The 15,551-nt window shown below is 41.5% G+C and overlaps 1 protein-coding gene across 1 annotated transcript in view; it reads right to left on the bottom strand.

Moving 5' to 3' along the window:
• KIF13B (kinesin family member 13B) overlaps window positions 1-15,551 on the bottom strand; it is a 428,508-nt gene that overhangs the window by 109,461 nt on the left and 303,496 nt on the right. The window contains exons 30-31 of the mRNA XM_029596896.1: window positions 2,185-2,240; window positions 325-449 (exon numbers count right to left, since the gene is read on the bottom strand). Of these exons, the coding sequence (XP_029452756.1) occupies window positions 325-449; window positions 2,185-2,240 (181 nt within the window). The remainder of the gene's footprint in view (window positions 1-324; window positions 450-2,184; window positions 2,241-15,551) is intronic.

Below are 15,551 nucleotides of genomic sequence, written 5' to 3'. Positions count from 1 at the left end.
ATGGACACTGTCAGCCAGCAAGCAGCCCTTCCAGCTGCATAGTGATGTAAAAAAATAGGAATAGTCATGGGCATATGACGCTGAGGAAAAATAGTGCCATACTACTCTACATTATTCTCATATTTCTATCATAGTTTAAGAAACATACATACTAGCGTTAGGAAATGAGCTCTCATTTTTAAAATAAAAATCTTTAGAAATACAAATAAGAGTCATTTCATTTAAGAGATTCCAGCAATCTCAATGAAGGCTTCCAAGTTGTAGAGCTGCGCAGATGACCAACTACTCGTTTCAGTGCACACGCTGACTTAAGCTCCACCTTACCTCACTGTCATAACGTTTTACTATTTGCAGTTCAAAGAATTCGTCTTCGTCCTCCCCAGGGAGAGTAGCATCCCATCCACCAGCTTCAGGCTCATCAAGGTTATCCTGGGAGCTAAAGTCATCAGCTAAACGCAAAAAAGAGAACCGTGCATCAGGAAAGAAAGCATTCTGTTGAGGGACTGCTCACCAAAAACTCTAACGCATCTGCCCCAGAGACACTGCCCAGCAATCAAACAGCTAGTGCTGAAAACACAAAACAAATCTTTTTTGGTTTTCTGGTAGGGATGGACTAAAACCACAACAAACAACATGCTGGAAGAATTTGCTTCTACAAGCTCTATGTCTCCCAAGAATGGGCAAGAAATCTACACAGGGATGTGCACTACAGGCTCTGGAGAGTTAATTTAGCCAAAACTTCTACTGAGTTGCTTTTGCAAGCCCAACCAGTAGCTCACATTAAATGGGGAACAAGGTAGAATCCTTGACTCAAAAAGCAGGCTTTTTCCGCAAACACTAACAAAACCCATTAAATCGGCTGACAGTTTTTAACCAGGAACCTGTGTGGCTTAAGAACTGCCTCTGAAATGGGCCATTAGTAAATTCTGGGGAGCAAGATAATTATACTGTTGGATGAGAGCTGTTGGTAAAATATGCCTTATTGATCCATGATTTTTTATGTTCTCTACATTCCTCTCCTCAGCATGCAATTATTTTGTTTGGAATTCTCAAATTTATCAACTTTTTTTGTATGCAGTGTCTTCTTATACCATTTTGTTTATTCCTTGCTGCCATTTTGTTTATTCTTCTCACAACAAATCAAGTTAAAAGCAATTTTTTCTAGGTGCATATACAGAAATTTGAGGCAGATTCTAAATGCTGTACATGTTAAAGGTATCTGATAAACACACACTAACATCAAAGCATTTAACTTTCTTGAACAGTTTATTAATACCAGAGGTAAAGACACAGAAGGCATATTATGCAGTCCAGACATGGCTAACTGGCTTCTTGAATACTAAGCTTTTCTATTCCTTTTGTTCATTTACTTTTGTAAAAGAAAAAAAGTTACTTTAAATTATTATGAGCTTCACTCTTTTTTTCTTTCCAACAAAATTGACTTTTGTTTCACAAAAATGTTTCTAAACGACAAAAGGTAGACACTGATGAACACTGCTTTGAGCAAGGACATATGTTGCCAATGTCCTGTCTTTTAAATGGAAAATCAACTGTGCAGGAGATTTCACTACATTCACGCAAAAATCACTCTTTTGTTATTCTAGGTTGGGCAAGGATTCAATCATACAGCATTACACATATCCACTGAGATACAAAACTTTAGACAATTTCAGCTCAGTGATTTTGAGGACACCCTCCTCTTTGTGCACTCCTAAGCTGGCCTTATCGGTGATTAGCCCATCCTGGGCAAACAGAGAAAGTTCAGGGAGTGGGTAAAAGTCTGATGTGCTGCTTTGAGAGTGAAAAGTATTGGATCTCAGGAGATGAAGAATGATGAACTTCATTATCTGTTTTTTTCCACAAAAACTGCCTGTCACCGGAACATCTCCATACATTAGCAAATGCACTGCTTCAGAGGGTTAAGTCTTACTTATACTGTTTCAGACTATGTACAAGTTCAAATGAAATCTTGGAGTTAACCTTGTTAAGCTATAAGTACTGTCAATATTGCCAGTGAGTACTTTCTGTTTTATGTTTGTATACTAGCAAAGAATGTACTGTGCTCACTACTTAAACCATGACAAAAACACAAACAATCACAGTAACGTGGGAAAATACAGAACAAAAATGTAGGTTGTGCAACCACATTGACACTTTGTGGAGTCCTATGGACACAAAGCTTACCATTGAGATCCAAGAATGTAACAGGGATGTGAGTTTCCATGCCAGGCATTGGAGTCCTACAAAACAAGAAATGCAATTCAGTCATATGCGCATAATTGTTGGAAACATTGAGTGCAACAGTCATAGCAACTCAACCAGCGAATGGGATTTCTACTAATGAACATTATTCTAATCAGAAAATGGTCTCACTAAATTGGTATTTGACTCAATGGCTTCACTTGAGTCTCTTCCATTAAAAAATAATCACTATATTTATAAAATATTTATCAGCAGTTTAATAATTTGGTTCCATTAACCATTATCCTGAGTTTTACTGTCATGTCCTCCCCTGTTTGCCTGAAACTGTACAGAATGTCTCCCTGTTTACCAGTACTGTGATCTCATTGTTAAATTCAATGCCCCACTAAGTGCTAAGCCCATCTGCAACACAGTACTGCTTTCATGGACTGATTAGCTAGAATAAGCAAATATATCCTGATTATCAGGCTCTGGCAAGTTCCAGGGTGGTGGCCTGGGGTGGAGGTATGGGCACATCCTTGTTGATTTATTTATTTATTTGTAGAGTTTTATATACCGTTATTCGGTAGAGCCATCATAACGGTTTACAAAATATGCAATTTGCAAATTGCATATGCATATGCAAATTGCAATATGCAATTTCAACCATGGTTGAAATGCATCACCCATGCAAGACAGAATGCATGTTGGCCCACTCTAGTCCAGTTGCTAATCTACCATGCCCGAGCATCAGTTTTTAAAAATGTGTGTTATTTGTTAGAACACTTAAATCCCCCAAAATGGTAGCTTTAGGTGATTTTAATGTGTACATGCTGCTGTGCCCTTCGGGAACAACAGATGACTTTTTAATTGCCATACAAGATTGGGGTTTCTTACAATTGGCACAGATACCAATGCATGCAGCAGGAAATATTTCAGTTTTGATTTTTGTGCTTCTGAGTTCTTCACAGATGATCACCTATACAAGCTACCCATACCCTCGTCAGGTCACTACATCTTGCTTTTGTTACAAGTTGCCCATTTTACCATAATGAGGGAGCCTCTGAAATTCCAACACATCAGTAAGTTTGATATGGAACAGTCTGCTGAGGGTCCAAAAAAGCCTAGTTAGTATTACTAGAGCTCTTTTCTTGGATGACTAAGTATCTAGGTAGAACATAGAAGTGGGTGTGCTCTTAAAAAAAAATAAATAAAAAATTAAGCAATAAGTTTTAGTCTGTATATCTATTTTACATACTTCATGCATATTCTCTTTTAGAAATTGTGAAAATGCAACAAATACACTTTTAGTGTAACAGAGGACTAACATCCAAATATTGGTGGCATCTCATATCATGATAGGACTGAGATGCTGGACTCCTCATCCCATGATATGAGATAAGTATGTATGTAAGATAGGTACAGAGACTCAAAAATATTTATTGCTTAAAAAAAACAACCCACTTCATTTTTTTTTTAAACTTTTTATTTATGCTATCAAGGATAACTAATTACAAAAAGAAGTAAACAGAGATCATAACTAATACAGAACAAATTCCTGTTAATTGAGATGATCATGGAGCTGTGGGAGCAACAGAACTATCAATATTATTTAAATTATTATTATTTGAAGTTTTTTCTAGACCGACATTTGTTGGGAACATCACATCGGTTTACAAGGAACATGAAAGCAGCGAAAAAGGCTTTACAAAGAACTGATTTCAAACAAAACAATAACATAAGGCGGGCAGATTAAGTGGCAGTCATGGAGCTATGCAAAAATATGCAAACTTTTATCACTAAGGAAATTAGTCAGTTGAGAAAGCTGAAAGAAAATATATGATACATCTTTATATTTTGTGTGACATTTACATGGATATTTTAGAAAAAAAGATGCTCCTAACTGCAAAACTCTGGGCCTCATAATAAGAAACTGCTTCCTTTTCCTTTGCATTTGTCTAGACACATCAGGAAAAACTTACACTGCAACCCAAGAAAAAAAAAAAATTCAGATTGATGTCGAAAAAACATCTTTAAAATTCAATCTGTCAGGTTCAAGAACAAAAGAAACCGCCAAAGTTGCAGAAGTTACGAGTTTGCTATCCAATATCTCAAGAAGAGTAGAAATATTCAAATTACTTGGGACAAAAAGGCAATGTTAGGAATTATTAGGAAAGGAATAACAAATAAAACTGTGGATGTCATAATGCCTCTATCGCTCCATGCTGTGACTGCACCTTGAACACTATGTGCAATTATGGTCGCCACATCTCAAAAAAGATATAGTTGAACTGGAGAAAGTGAAGAGAAGGGCAACCAAAATGATAAGGGGCATGGAATGGCTCCCCTATGAGGAAAGGATAAAGAGGTTAGGGCAGTTCAGTTTGGAGAAGAGACAACTGAGGGGGGATATGATAGAGGTCTACAAAATCATGAAAGGACTTGATCAGGTTAAGGTAAATCTGTTATTTACTTTCTTAGATAAGAGAAGGACTAGGGAGCACTCCATGAAGTTAGCAAGTATCTCAATTAAAACAAATCAAAGCTCTGGAATTCATTAACAGAGGATGTGGTTATGGCAGTGGATTTAAAAAAAGGTTTGGATAAGTTCCTAGAGGAAAAATCCATAAACTGCAATTAATCAACAAGGAATAGTAAGTTGAGATCTATTTAATGTTTGGGTACTTGCCAGGTACTTGTGACTTGGATTGGCCACTGTTGGAAACAGGATGCTGGGCTTGATGGACCCTAGTCTGACCCAGTATGGCATATATTATGTTCTGTTGATATCAAAACTTGTGGTCTGATATTCAAGGTATTTCCTCTCAAACTGAGGCAAGTCATAAACCCTAGAAACTGGAGGGACAGCTTGTTCAGGTATCTTCAGTACCTTTCTTCAGTATCTTTTAAATAGATCCTTAGGAAGTGTTAAAGGTAACTTAGAGAAATTAATAAACCTGAGATTATTCTCTCTCACAATATTCTCTAGGTTTTCAAGTTTATTAGACAAAAGCAAATTATCCATTATTAGAGAGTCTTGTAGAGGCTTGACATAAAGAATATCTGCATGTGTCTGTGTGGATCTTCGTCTGTCTGGGTAGGAGATCTCTGTTTCCATCTGTCTGTCTGTCTAGGTGTGGGTGTTGTCTGCTCTATGTCCATGTTTGAATGTGATGGTTTCTTTTGGCAACCTGAAGAGAAACAAAATAGGGCCTTTGAGCCAATAGTTAGCAGTTTGGCTCCCCAATGGCTTGCAACTGCTTCAAGAGCGGATTGGTTGGCAAGAGAATTTCACCCCAAGCCAGGAATCCAGGACACCTTTCATATGTGTGCGTACATGTAGGAAAAGGGAGAATTATTGCGCTAAAATGCCCACATATGCATGTATGCAGGCTGCGCTTGAGCAACGTGGATTTTAAAAGCCGTGATTTACATGAGTATATGCGCATGCAAAAAATAAGGGGGCAGAAAAGGGGCGTGGCATGGGTGTGCTGAGGCAGGGCCAAACGTTATGTGTGTAACTCTGGATTTTAAAACCAGAGGCTGCTGTGCATGGCGGCTTGTAAGCCATGTAAACTTTACTGCTGCCCCTGCTAAGGTGACCGGTGAGTCCATTTTGAACGTGAACAGTGTTAATTTCATTTTCAAGCTCCAATTAACTAACCCCCTAAGGAAGCGCTTGTTTGTGAAACCACAGTCGTTGTCAGGTTTGGGGTGTTTTACTAACTCCTTTTGTGATAAAATGAAAAACCAAGGTTTAGATAATTTGCTTCAAAAATGTATCAAAAATTTTTTCTTCCACTGTCCTAGCTTTTTCAGGGTGAATGATTGATAAGACTGGATGGCCCATATATTATTAGGGTACACTGCCAGGCTTGCTGACACCCTTTGTTATTCAATATTATTTGCAAAAACCTTTCATTTATTGTTCTAGTCATCCCTGTTTTTGTTTCAGCTAATTTAATCCCCAGGAATGTTAGTCCTTCAATTTTATCCTGCGGCAATGGGATGCCTAGGTTGTTGTTGCTGTCTAAAAGCTTCCACGCAGGCACTGGAATGCATCCTTGGTTTCAGAGGTGACAAAAAGAAAATGGTCTAAGATTTGGTCACGTCTGCTGAGACTCAATGCAGAAAAGAACAGAATTTTTCAAACAGTCCAACCCATAGGCACACACTTATTGAAATAAAATTGTCCTTTAAAATTAAAACCCCAAAATGGGAAGCTTTCAGGGTGCTTCACTTTTTTGAAGGAGTTAATAAACATGTGGATAAAGGTGAACCAGTAGATGTAGTATACTTGGATTTTCAGAAGGCGTTTGACAAAGTTCCTCATGAGAGGCTTCTAGGAAAAGTAAAAAGTCATGGGATAGGTGGCGATGTCCTTTCGTGGATTGCAAACTGGCTAAAAGACAGGAAACAGAGAGTAGGATTAATTGGACAATTTTCTCAGTGGACGGGAGTGGGTAGTGGAGTGCCTCAGGGATCTGTATTGGGACCCTTACTTTTCAATATTTATAAATGATCTGGAAAGAAATACGACGAGTGAGATAATCAAATTTGCAGATGACACAAAATTGTTCAGAGTAGTTAAATCACAAGCAGATTGTGATAAATTGCAGGAAGACCTTGTGAGACTGGAAAATTGGGCATCCAAATGGCAGATGAAATTTAATGTGGATAAGTGCAAGGTAATGCATATAGGGAAAAATAAGCCATGCTATAATTACAAAATGTTGGGTTCCATATTAGGTGCTACAACCCAAGAAAGAGATCTAGGCGTCATAGTGGATAACACATTGAAATTGTCGGTTCAGTGTGCTGCGGCAGTCAAAAAAGCAAACAGAATGTTGGGAATTATTAGAAAGGGAATGGTGAATAAAACGGAAAATGTCATAATGCCTCTGTATCGCTCCATGGTGAGACCGCACCTTGAATACTGTGTACAATTCTGGTCGCCGCTTCTCAAAAAAGATATAATTGCGATGGAGAAGGTACAGAGAAGGGCTACCAAAATGATAAAGGGAATGGAACAGCTCCCCTATGAGGAAAGACTAAAGAGGTTAGGGCTGTTCAGCTTAGAGAAGAGACAGCTGAGGGAGGGATATGATAGAGGTGTTTAAAATCATGAGAGGTCTAGAACGGGTAGATGTGAATCGGTTATTTACTCTTTCGGATAGTAGAAAGACTAGGGGCATCCATTTAAAACTAATCGGAGAAAGTTCTTTTTTACTCAACGCACAATTAAACTCTGGAATTTGTTGCCAGAGGATGTGGTTAGTGCAGTTAGTATAGCTGTGTTTAAAAAAGGATTGGATAAGTTCTTGGAGGAGAAGTCCATTACCTGCTATTAAGTTCACTTAGAGAATAGCCACTGCCATTAGCAATGGTAACATGGAATAGACTTAGTTTTTGGGTACTTGCCAGGTTCTTATGGCCTGGATTGGCCACTGTTGGAAACAGGATGCTGGGCTTGATGGACCCTTGGTCTGACCCAGTATGGCATTTTCTTATGTTCTTAAGTGAAATGCTGATTCAGTATCTGCTTTGACCATGAATGCACCACGCCCGCAGTCTCTTATTAAAGAAACTGCCTGATTGATGCAGATTGTACTGAGTGCTCCTCTGGGAGCAAAAAATCATTTACTAATGCATCCTCAGAATAGGGCAAGCTCTGGACAACTCAAGACTTGCCCAACTCCTTTTTGAGAATGACGACTAAGGAAGATTAAATCATTTTAAGGACGTGTGGGCCATATACCCTAACTGGAGGTCAGCTTCGAATTTAGTGACAGACGGTATTTTGGAAATGGGAAAAGTGTGCATTTTAAAAAATTTTTGCCTTACCTATCATACCTTGGTAGGGAATGTGAAAGATGTATGAAAAATTGTGAAAGAGAGTTTGGGCATCATGCTGGTTCAGATCCTGCTCAAGGCAGGCTTGCATGTTAGTTATATTATGAAGTCTGGGATGGAGAATAAAGGGACCTTACTTGTGGTTTTGCAGTGGCTCTGTCTGTAAATTTTTTGGGACATCTAGAGATTGGATGGCTTGTGATGCCACACACAAGTGTGACTGAAGTTTCTGAGGCACACTATGTGGCCCGGTTATAAATGCCAGCATATGCTCTCATCAAGGCTACTCTTTGCAGAGTTATTAGATGTAGAAGCTCTCTGAAAAAGCTTATTAAGCCTTCCCATGTCATCAGTTATATTTGTAATGTGTTCAACCACAAATATCATCCTATGTGCCCCCAGACAACAGGATTCTCCTCCATTTTGCCCCTAAAATGCTTATTGTAGTTGAACCAGTCCCACTCTTTGTATTCTCAGTAAGCTTCCAGTGTGGTATCTGCCTATATTACCATAGAGCTGAACTGGAATGGGTTCTCTCACTCAATACTTACATGTAAAAATGCCTTCATCAAATTATCAATATTACATGGTATAGCAGTATCTTTTCCCTGTGTTCTTTTTTAGTTTTCTTTCTTTCTATGCTTATCTTCCAAGAGTAAGAAAATATCTACATATCAACACTTGATAACATTTTACCTGCGAGACATGGGCACCCTTTCCCATAGTTGGATGACCCCTAATTGGTTCTGACCTGGGACCAGAAGGGTATTTAGGGACAACTGATTCAGAGGAGCTGATGGAGTTCGAGGATGAGCTGCAGAATTGGAGCCTGACTTTTTAAAACTCTTCCCCTTGCAATTAGCTTTAAAGAAAACTCCAGAATTGACAATCCTGCAATAGTCCAATCCCGCAATAGCCCAAACACTCATACTTTTATGTAATCCATCATGGACAGATAATAAAAGATCACCAGATAATATACTTGTGACAAGGCTCGACTCAACCTTCACCTCTGGAAGGACACCCAGAGTATATGTGACTGATTAGGGCGTAATGTCCTTGGGCACTGAAGTAATCAATAGCAACCATTACTGAAGCTCTACCATTATGGTCGAGCTGTGTCAGTGTCTGGTTGGTTAGCTTGTCCCAATCCAGATGGGGTCCACCAGGAGGCTACTGCTGTGGGGGGAGTGTATGGGTAAGGGAAGGGGTCTCCAAATTTGGTCCACAAGGGCTACAAAGCTCAATCTGGTTTTCAAGATTTCCATAATGAATATGCATGAGGGATATCTGTATACAGTAGAAGCAGTGCATGCAACAGATCTCATGCATATTCATTGTGGAAATCCTGAAAAACCAGACTCGTGTGAAGCCCTTGAGGACCGGTTTTGAAGACCCCTGGGATAGGGTATACCTCTCTGGTCCCATTGGCTACTGAATTGTAACAACTGAAACCTGGTATCAGGTATGGGAGAAAAGGACCATATCTTGACTTTACCTCCATGAGGCCTGCACTAGAAATACCTGCAGCACCTGGATGGATAGAAAGACATGGAAACGGTGGGCAGGTCTGCTAGCATCCATGCTCCCAAGACAATGCAAGAGGCGCCAGCAATGTGTAAATTCCTGGCCCATTTGGAGATCCAAATTACTAGGCTGCCTGCATTGCAACAAAACAAACCTCAGGGAGAGCTATTTCTGAAGCCATATTGATCATTGGCTCTGGATGGAATGAAGGGAGCTCAGTAGGCATGTAAAAGTCATCACCAGTGGCCTGAAGAGACAAAGGGTTGCAGCAGCCGGTACTATGAATGAAGGTATGCTTCAGCACTGCTTCTTTTTCCTTCCCTTTCTTACCAATCCAATCTTAGCCCTGCTTCGTATGGCGGACAAAACTGATCCACACTCCCTCTCATTGCCATCTGCCTGTGGAATCAGGCAATCTTACAAGGCTGAGAGTACTTGTTCCATTCTCTGGGGTTGTTAACTCTTCTGTGCAGACTTAAAAAGAATTGCTGCTCACCCGTCAGTTCTGTGGCAATTCAAGGACGATGGTTGGAGGCATATGGTTTGATCAGCTCAGACCACAGGGGGGATGAGGAAGAGGCAGTGCTTCTAAAGTATATGTATGCACGTGCACAGCAAGAAGCTGGAGCAAAAGCCCGTACTGCCTTTTATGGGGTTTTCCTGGCCCCAACCCTCACACTTCCCATAATCTTGTACGGCTCAGCAAATTTTAGTGGGAAATTTCCTGCTGCAAGGAAGGGGGGAGTCATCAGGCACAGACACCACATTATGGTTTTGCTCAAATATACGGAGGTCTGGGCCTGTCGAATTCTTGTGTTTACCCAAGAATTGCAAGTGTCTAATGTAATGGTTTATTACCTCTAAAATATGTGCATTACTCAACCTCCTCTTTCCCTTCATATATAATTAATACATAGATTTTAATCGTTTGATTTTCTTTCCTTTTTTAATGTTTAGAAAATTATATGAAACACTTACTGACTAAACAGACCTTGTGCTTAAAACCAGAAGTGTAACAGGAAAGCATCAGCAGAAGCAATTTTATGACTTTGCATCCTTTTAAGTAAATGAGTAGTCAGTTAACATATTGGTTATTTTTTTTTCCAATGCCTATGCTGCAGTCTTCTTTAATATTGATTTAGGCTCTGCAGAAGGTCAGGATTACTTTTGTCAATAATGACTTGAAGAGTGTGTTTTTATGTTAGACTCTCTTGAGCTCCGAATCTCACTTACATGCTTCTAAAGTATCTCATAACATGCAGATTAAATGCCTTCTGAGCTGGAACACTGGATGCTAATAATTCATAAAGTCTCTATATATTCTACACTGTGTATCATAACCAGAATTTCAGGAAGTCAAAAAAATTTCATCCAAATCTAAAACTATCCTAATATTTTGACAATCAATTTAACACTACTATCCCCCAATTTTAATCACCAAGAACATATTCTGGAAATCTGTAAACTTTTATATTACTTTGGCAGGTTTTTGGGAAGTAAAATATACTTCAAATTTAGATTAAATGAAACCTGTGTAAGGATTCTGATACTGGAGCTAATGAACCTTTTACCATCTTTACGTTAATTGGTTTTCCCCTTGTTCTAATGTAAACCGGTACGATAAGACCTGGTCTTGAGTGTCGGTATAGTAAAAGAAGTTAAATAAATAAATAAATAAATCTTCCATTGACTAGTCAAAAGTAACCAAAGTAACTAAGCTGAGTTATGTTGAAAGGAATGTCACCTTCTGAGATGAATAGATGCAGATTAAACAGAGTTGCTTAACTGTAACAGGTGTTCTCCGAGGACAGCTGGATATCAGTCCTCACACATGGGTGATATCAGATGAAGCCCAGCATGGAAAACATGACAAAGTTTCTAGAACTTTGACTGAGCCTCTCTGAGAATGCTCAGCATTCATTATACCACACATCCACGTGGGGTCTCCTCAGTCTTATATAACTGAGGAACAAAAAATGAAAATAAAACCCATGAAGTAGAAACCCAACTCCACAGGGTAGCGAACAGGTTTTATGAGAACATCCTGCTGTCCTCGGAGAACATTTGTCACAGGTAAGCATCTCTGCTTTCTCAGAGGACAAGCAGGATGACAGTCCTTCACATAGGTGAATCCCTAGCTACAGGTTGCTCCCCAACAAAAAAGGGGACCAACAAAACATCAAAACAAGTGCCAACAGTCACAACAACAAGTTTTGTTGGTAACAAGGAGAGGGTAGCCTGAACATAAAGAATGGACCTTAGGCGAGAACAGAGTTGAATTGTACACCTCAAATAAGTTCTGAAGTACAGACTAGTCAAACCTATCACCACATCAGCCATCCCTATCCAAACAGTAATTTGATGTGAATGAGTGGATTGAACTTCAAATCGCAGCCCTGCAAATCTCCTTGATGGGAACTGCTTGGAAGTGGGCCACCAACACTGCTGTGGCTGAATAGAGTGAGCCTTGACATGGCCCCCCAAGATGCAATACCGCCTGTGTATAATAGAAGCTTCAGTCTGCTAGCCAATTGGAAAGCGTCTGCTTGGCAATGGCAATCTCCATCTTGGTCTGATCAAAAGAAACAAAAAATTGGGTGGACTGTCTGTGGGCGTCTGTCCACTCCAGATGGAATAATAAGGCTCATTTGCAGTCCAAACTGCAGGGCTTGTTTGCCATTGTGCGAATGGGGCCTGGGAACAAATGTTGGCAGGACAATGGATTGGTTAAGATGGAAGTCCGACACTACTTTGGGCAGGAACTTAGAATGCATGTACAAAACTACCCCATCGTGAAAACACTTAGTGTAATAAGTCACTGACCCTGCAAGCTGACGTGACTACTACCAAAAATATGACCTTCGAGGTCAGGTACTTTAGATCACAGGAGCACAGAGGCTCAAAAAGAGCTTTCATCAGCTGAGCTAACATCACATTGCGGTCCCACACAGCTGGAGGCCTTAGGGGAGGCTTCAACTGAAGCAGACCTCACATGAACCATACAACTATAGGCTGTACAGAGATGGGCCCACCTTCTATACCATGGTGATACGCGCCAATCACACACATATGAACCCTAACAGAGTTAGTCTTCAGACCAGTCTCTAAAAAGTGTAGAAGATAGCCAAGCAGATTTTGTGTTCAGCAGAAGGGATTTAAGGCCTTTTGCTCACAGAAAACCTTCTCCACTTCAGTATATAGGATTTTCTAGTGGAAGGCTTTCTGGAAGCTACTAGGACCCGAGACACAACTTCCAAGAGGTTGAGTGATTGTAGGATCAGCCTCTCAACATCCTGGTTGTGAGCGACAGGGCATGGAGGTTGGGATGCCACAATTTGCCTCAATCTTGCGTGATAAGATCTGGGGAAGTCCCAAGCCTGGTCGGTTTCCTGATGGACATCTCCCGGAGGAGTAGAAACCAGACTTGTCTTGGCCAATGAGGGGCTATGAGGATCATAGTCCCTTTGTCCTCTCGAAACTTCAAAATCTTTGTCACCAGTGGAGTTGGAGGATATGCATACAGGTGGTCTTCACCTCAATGGTGAGTGAAGCTGTCTGAGGCTAGTTTGTTGCATGATCTACACAGGGATCAGAACTAAGGAATCTACCTGTTCCAATGTGCAGCAAACACATCCACCTCTGGGCTTCCCCACAGGTGGAAGATCTGATTCGCTACCCCTTGGTCCAGAGACCATTCATGGGGTTGAAAGGAACAACTCAGCCTGACCGCTACTGCATTCTCTGTTCCAGACAGATACATGGCTCTGAGCACCATCCCTTGTGAAAAGGGCCCTTGACCAAATCTGAACTGCTTCCTGACATAGGCGGTACGAGCTTGTACCACCCTGCTTGTTGACATACCATATTGCCACCTAGTTATCAGTTTGTATCAACACAATTTTGTGGACAGCCAATCTCTAAAAGCCCACAGAGTATGCCCGATTGCCCTGAGCTCTAGATGTTGATATGACAACTGTTCCTGGGCAGATCGGAGACCTTGGGAGCTGAGCCTATCTACAAGAGCTCCCCAGCCTAGGGTGTGAATGCATCTGTTAGTACAATTTGGACCCGTGGACTTTGGAAGGAGACACCTTCTGCCTCCCCCCCCGGTTCCAGATTGGAATCTTCCTGCTATTAGGATAAAGAGTACCAGAGGGACGGAGTAACTTGGATGTAGTCTCGAATACCTTGAGTGGTCTGATGCCAGTGGGACTGTATCATCTATTGTGCTCTCTGCATATGTAATCGTGCCCAGGGAGTGACAGATACTGTTGAGGCCATGTGGCCCAACAGCCTCAACATGTGCCATGCTGAGACCTGCTGGCTCACTTGAATCTCTGCTATGACTGTCAAAGAGATGGCCCTCTGGTACAGCAGGAAGGCCTTGGCCTGAGCCATGTCTAGCAGGGCTCCATTGAAATTCATTTGGGGTTACAGGCTGAGATGGAACTTGGACTAACTGATGACGAACACTAGTGACTCCAGCACCTGGATGGTAGAACACATGGTCTCTTCGGCTCCTACCCGAGAGGTGCTCTTGACTAGCCAATTGTCTAGATAAGGGAAAACATGGGCTCCCAGTTTGCGAAGATGTGTTGCCACCCATGACCTGGCATTTTGTGAAGACACATGGGACTGATGCTAGCCCAAATGGCAAAATGCAGTACCGGAAGTGATGATGTCCCATCACAAATCTGAGATACTTCCAATGACTGTGGAAGAACTCTATGTTCTTCAGATCTAGGGAGCATAGATAGACCCCTTTTTGCAACAAGGAGATCAAGGTACCCAGGGAAAACATCTTGAACTTTTCTCTTCTGAGAAATTTGTTAAAGGCCCTTAGGTATAAGATGGGAAGGAGTCCTTCTGTTTTCTTTAGAATCAGGAAATTCCAGGCGTAAAGCCCCCACTCTCTTTGCCCTGGTGGAATGGGCTCGACCATCCTGACCTTTAAGAGAGAGAAGAGCTCCACTAAGAGTATTTTCTGATGTGTTACCATTCTCAAGGTGGACCTAAAGGGCAATTTGGTGGGGTATTCAAAAGATTTAATTTGTATCCTTCGCAGAAGATGGACAAGATCCACTGGTCGAAGGTTAAATTGGGCCACCAACTCATGAAGAACTGCAGCCTCCCTCCAACCATGAGGATCCATCATCTCGGATATGGAAGACTTGGCTATGTTCCTAATGATCCAATCAAAACCCCAACCCGGGAGTTGACTGGGATGCCGGCTGGGGGCTTCTGGGCCCTCTGCTACCTAGGGCTGCGGTCAAGGAAGATGAGGATAGTATTTCCTTGAACGGAAGAAAGTCTTCCTCTGGCCAGACCTCAAAGATCTCCTGGCTGAGGAGGAAGGGTCCTGGATGCCAGTGGAGAGATATTGTAGTGTTGCTTGGTGCTCTCGCATTGAGCCACTGTGTTCTTCACCTTATCTCCAAAGACATTCTCTCTAGTACACAGTACATCAGCAAGTTGCTCCTGCACTTCCTGACAGAGATCAGATGCCTGCAGCCAGGCAAGTCTGCGAGCACCAGTGACCCTCTATGCTGTCTTGAGAATATCGTAGGTCGACCTGATACCACCCCCCCCCTCAAGGGTCCTTATGCACCAGTGACAGGAGAGTGTCCTGCTGCTGCTCGGCCACATCTTGCACCTGCTTCAGAATGTCTTGCATATATTGGCTCGTGTAGAGCTGTTAGGCCGATATGTGGGCAAAAAGCATAGTGCCCTGAAAAAAACTTCCTCCCAAGAGCATCCATGGCCTTCTCAGGAGTGCTGAGGAATGGGTCTGAGTGCACTTGGCCTTTTGGAGAGCGGAAGTGACCAAAGACTGGTGTGGCAGCTGAAGCTTGTCGAATCTGAGAGCCTTCTGGATGAAATAAATTGCATCCACCTTCCAGGGAGAAACAGAGGGGTTGTTCCCGCATTCTCATCAGTAATTCTACCAGGATCTCATGCACTGGGACTGCCATAATCTCCTTGGTAAGCTC

Source organism: Rhinatrema bivittatum, chromosome 3 (assembly GCF_901001135.1).
Source record: "Rhinatrema bivittatum chromosome 3, aRhiBiv1.1, whole genome shotgun sequence".
NCBI classification, from domain to species: domain Eukaryota; kingdom Metazoa; phylum Chordata; class Amphibia; order Gymnophiona; family Rhinatrematidae; genus Rhinatrema; species Rhinatrema bivittatum.
This window is presented reverse-complemented; position numbering and strand designations above follow the sequence as displayed.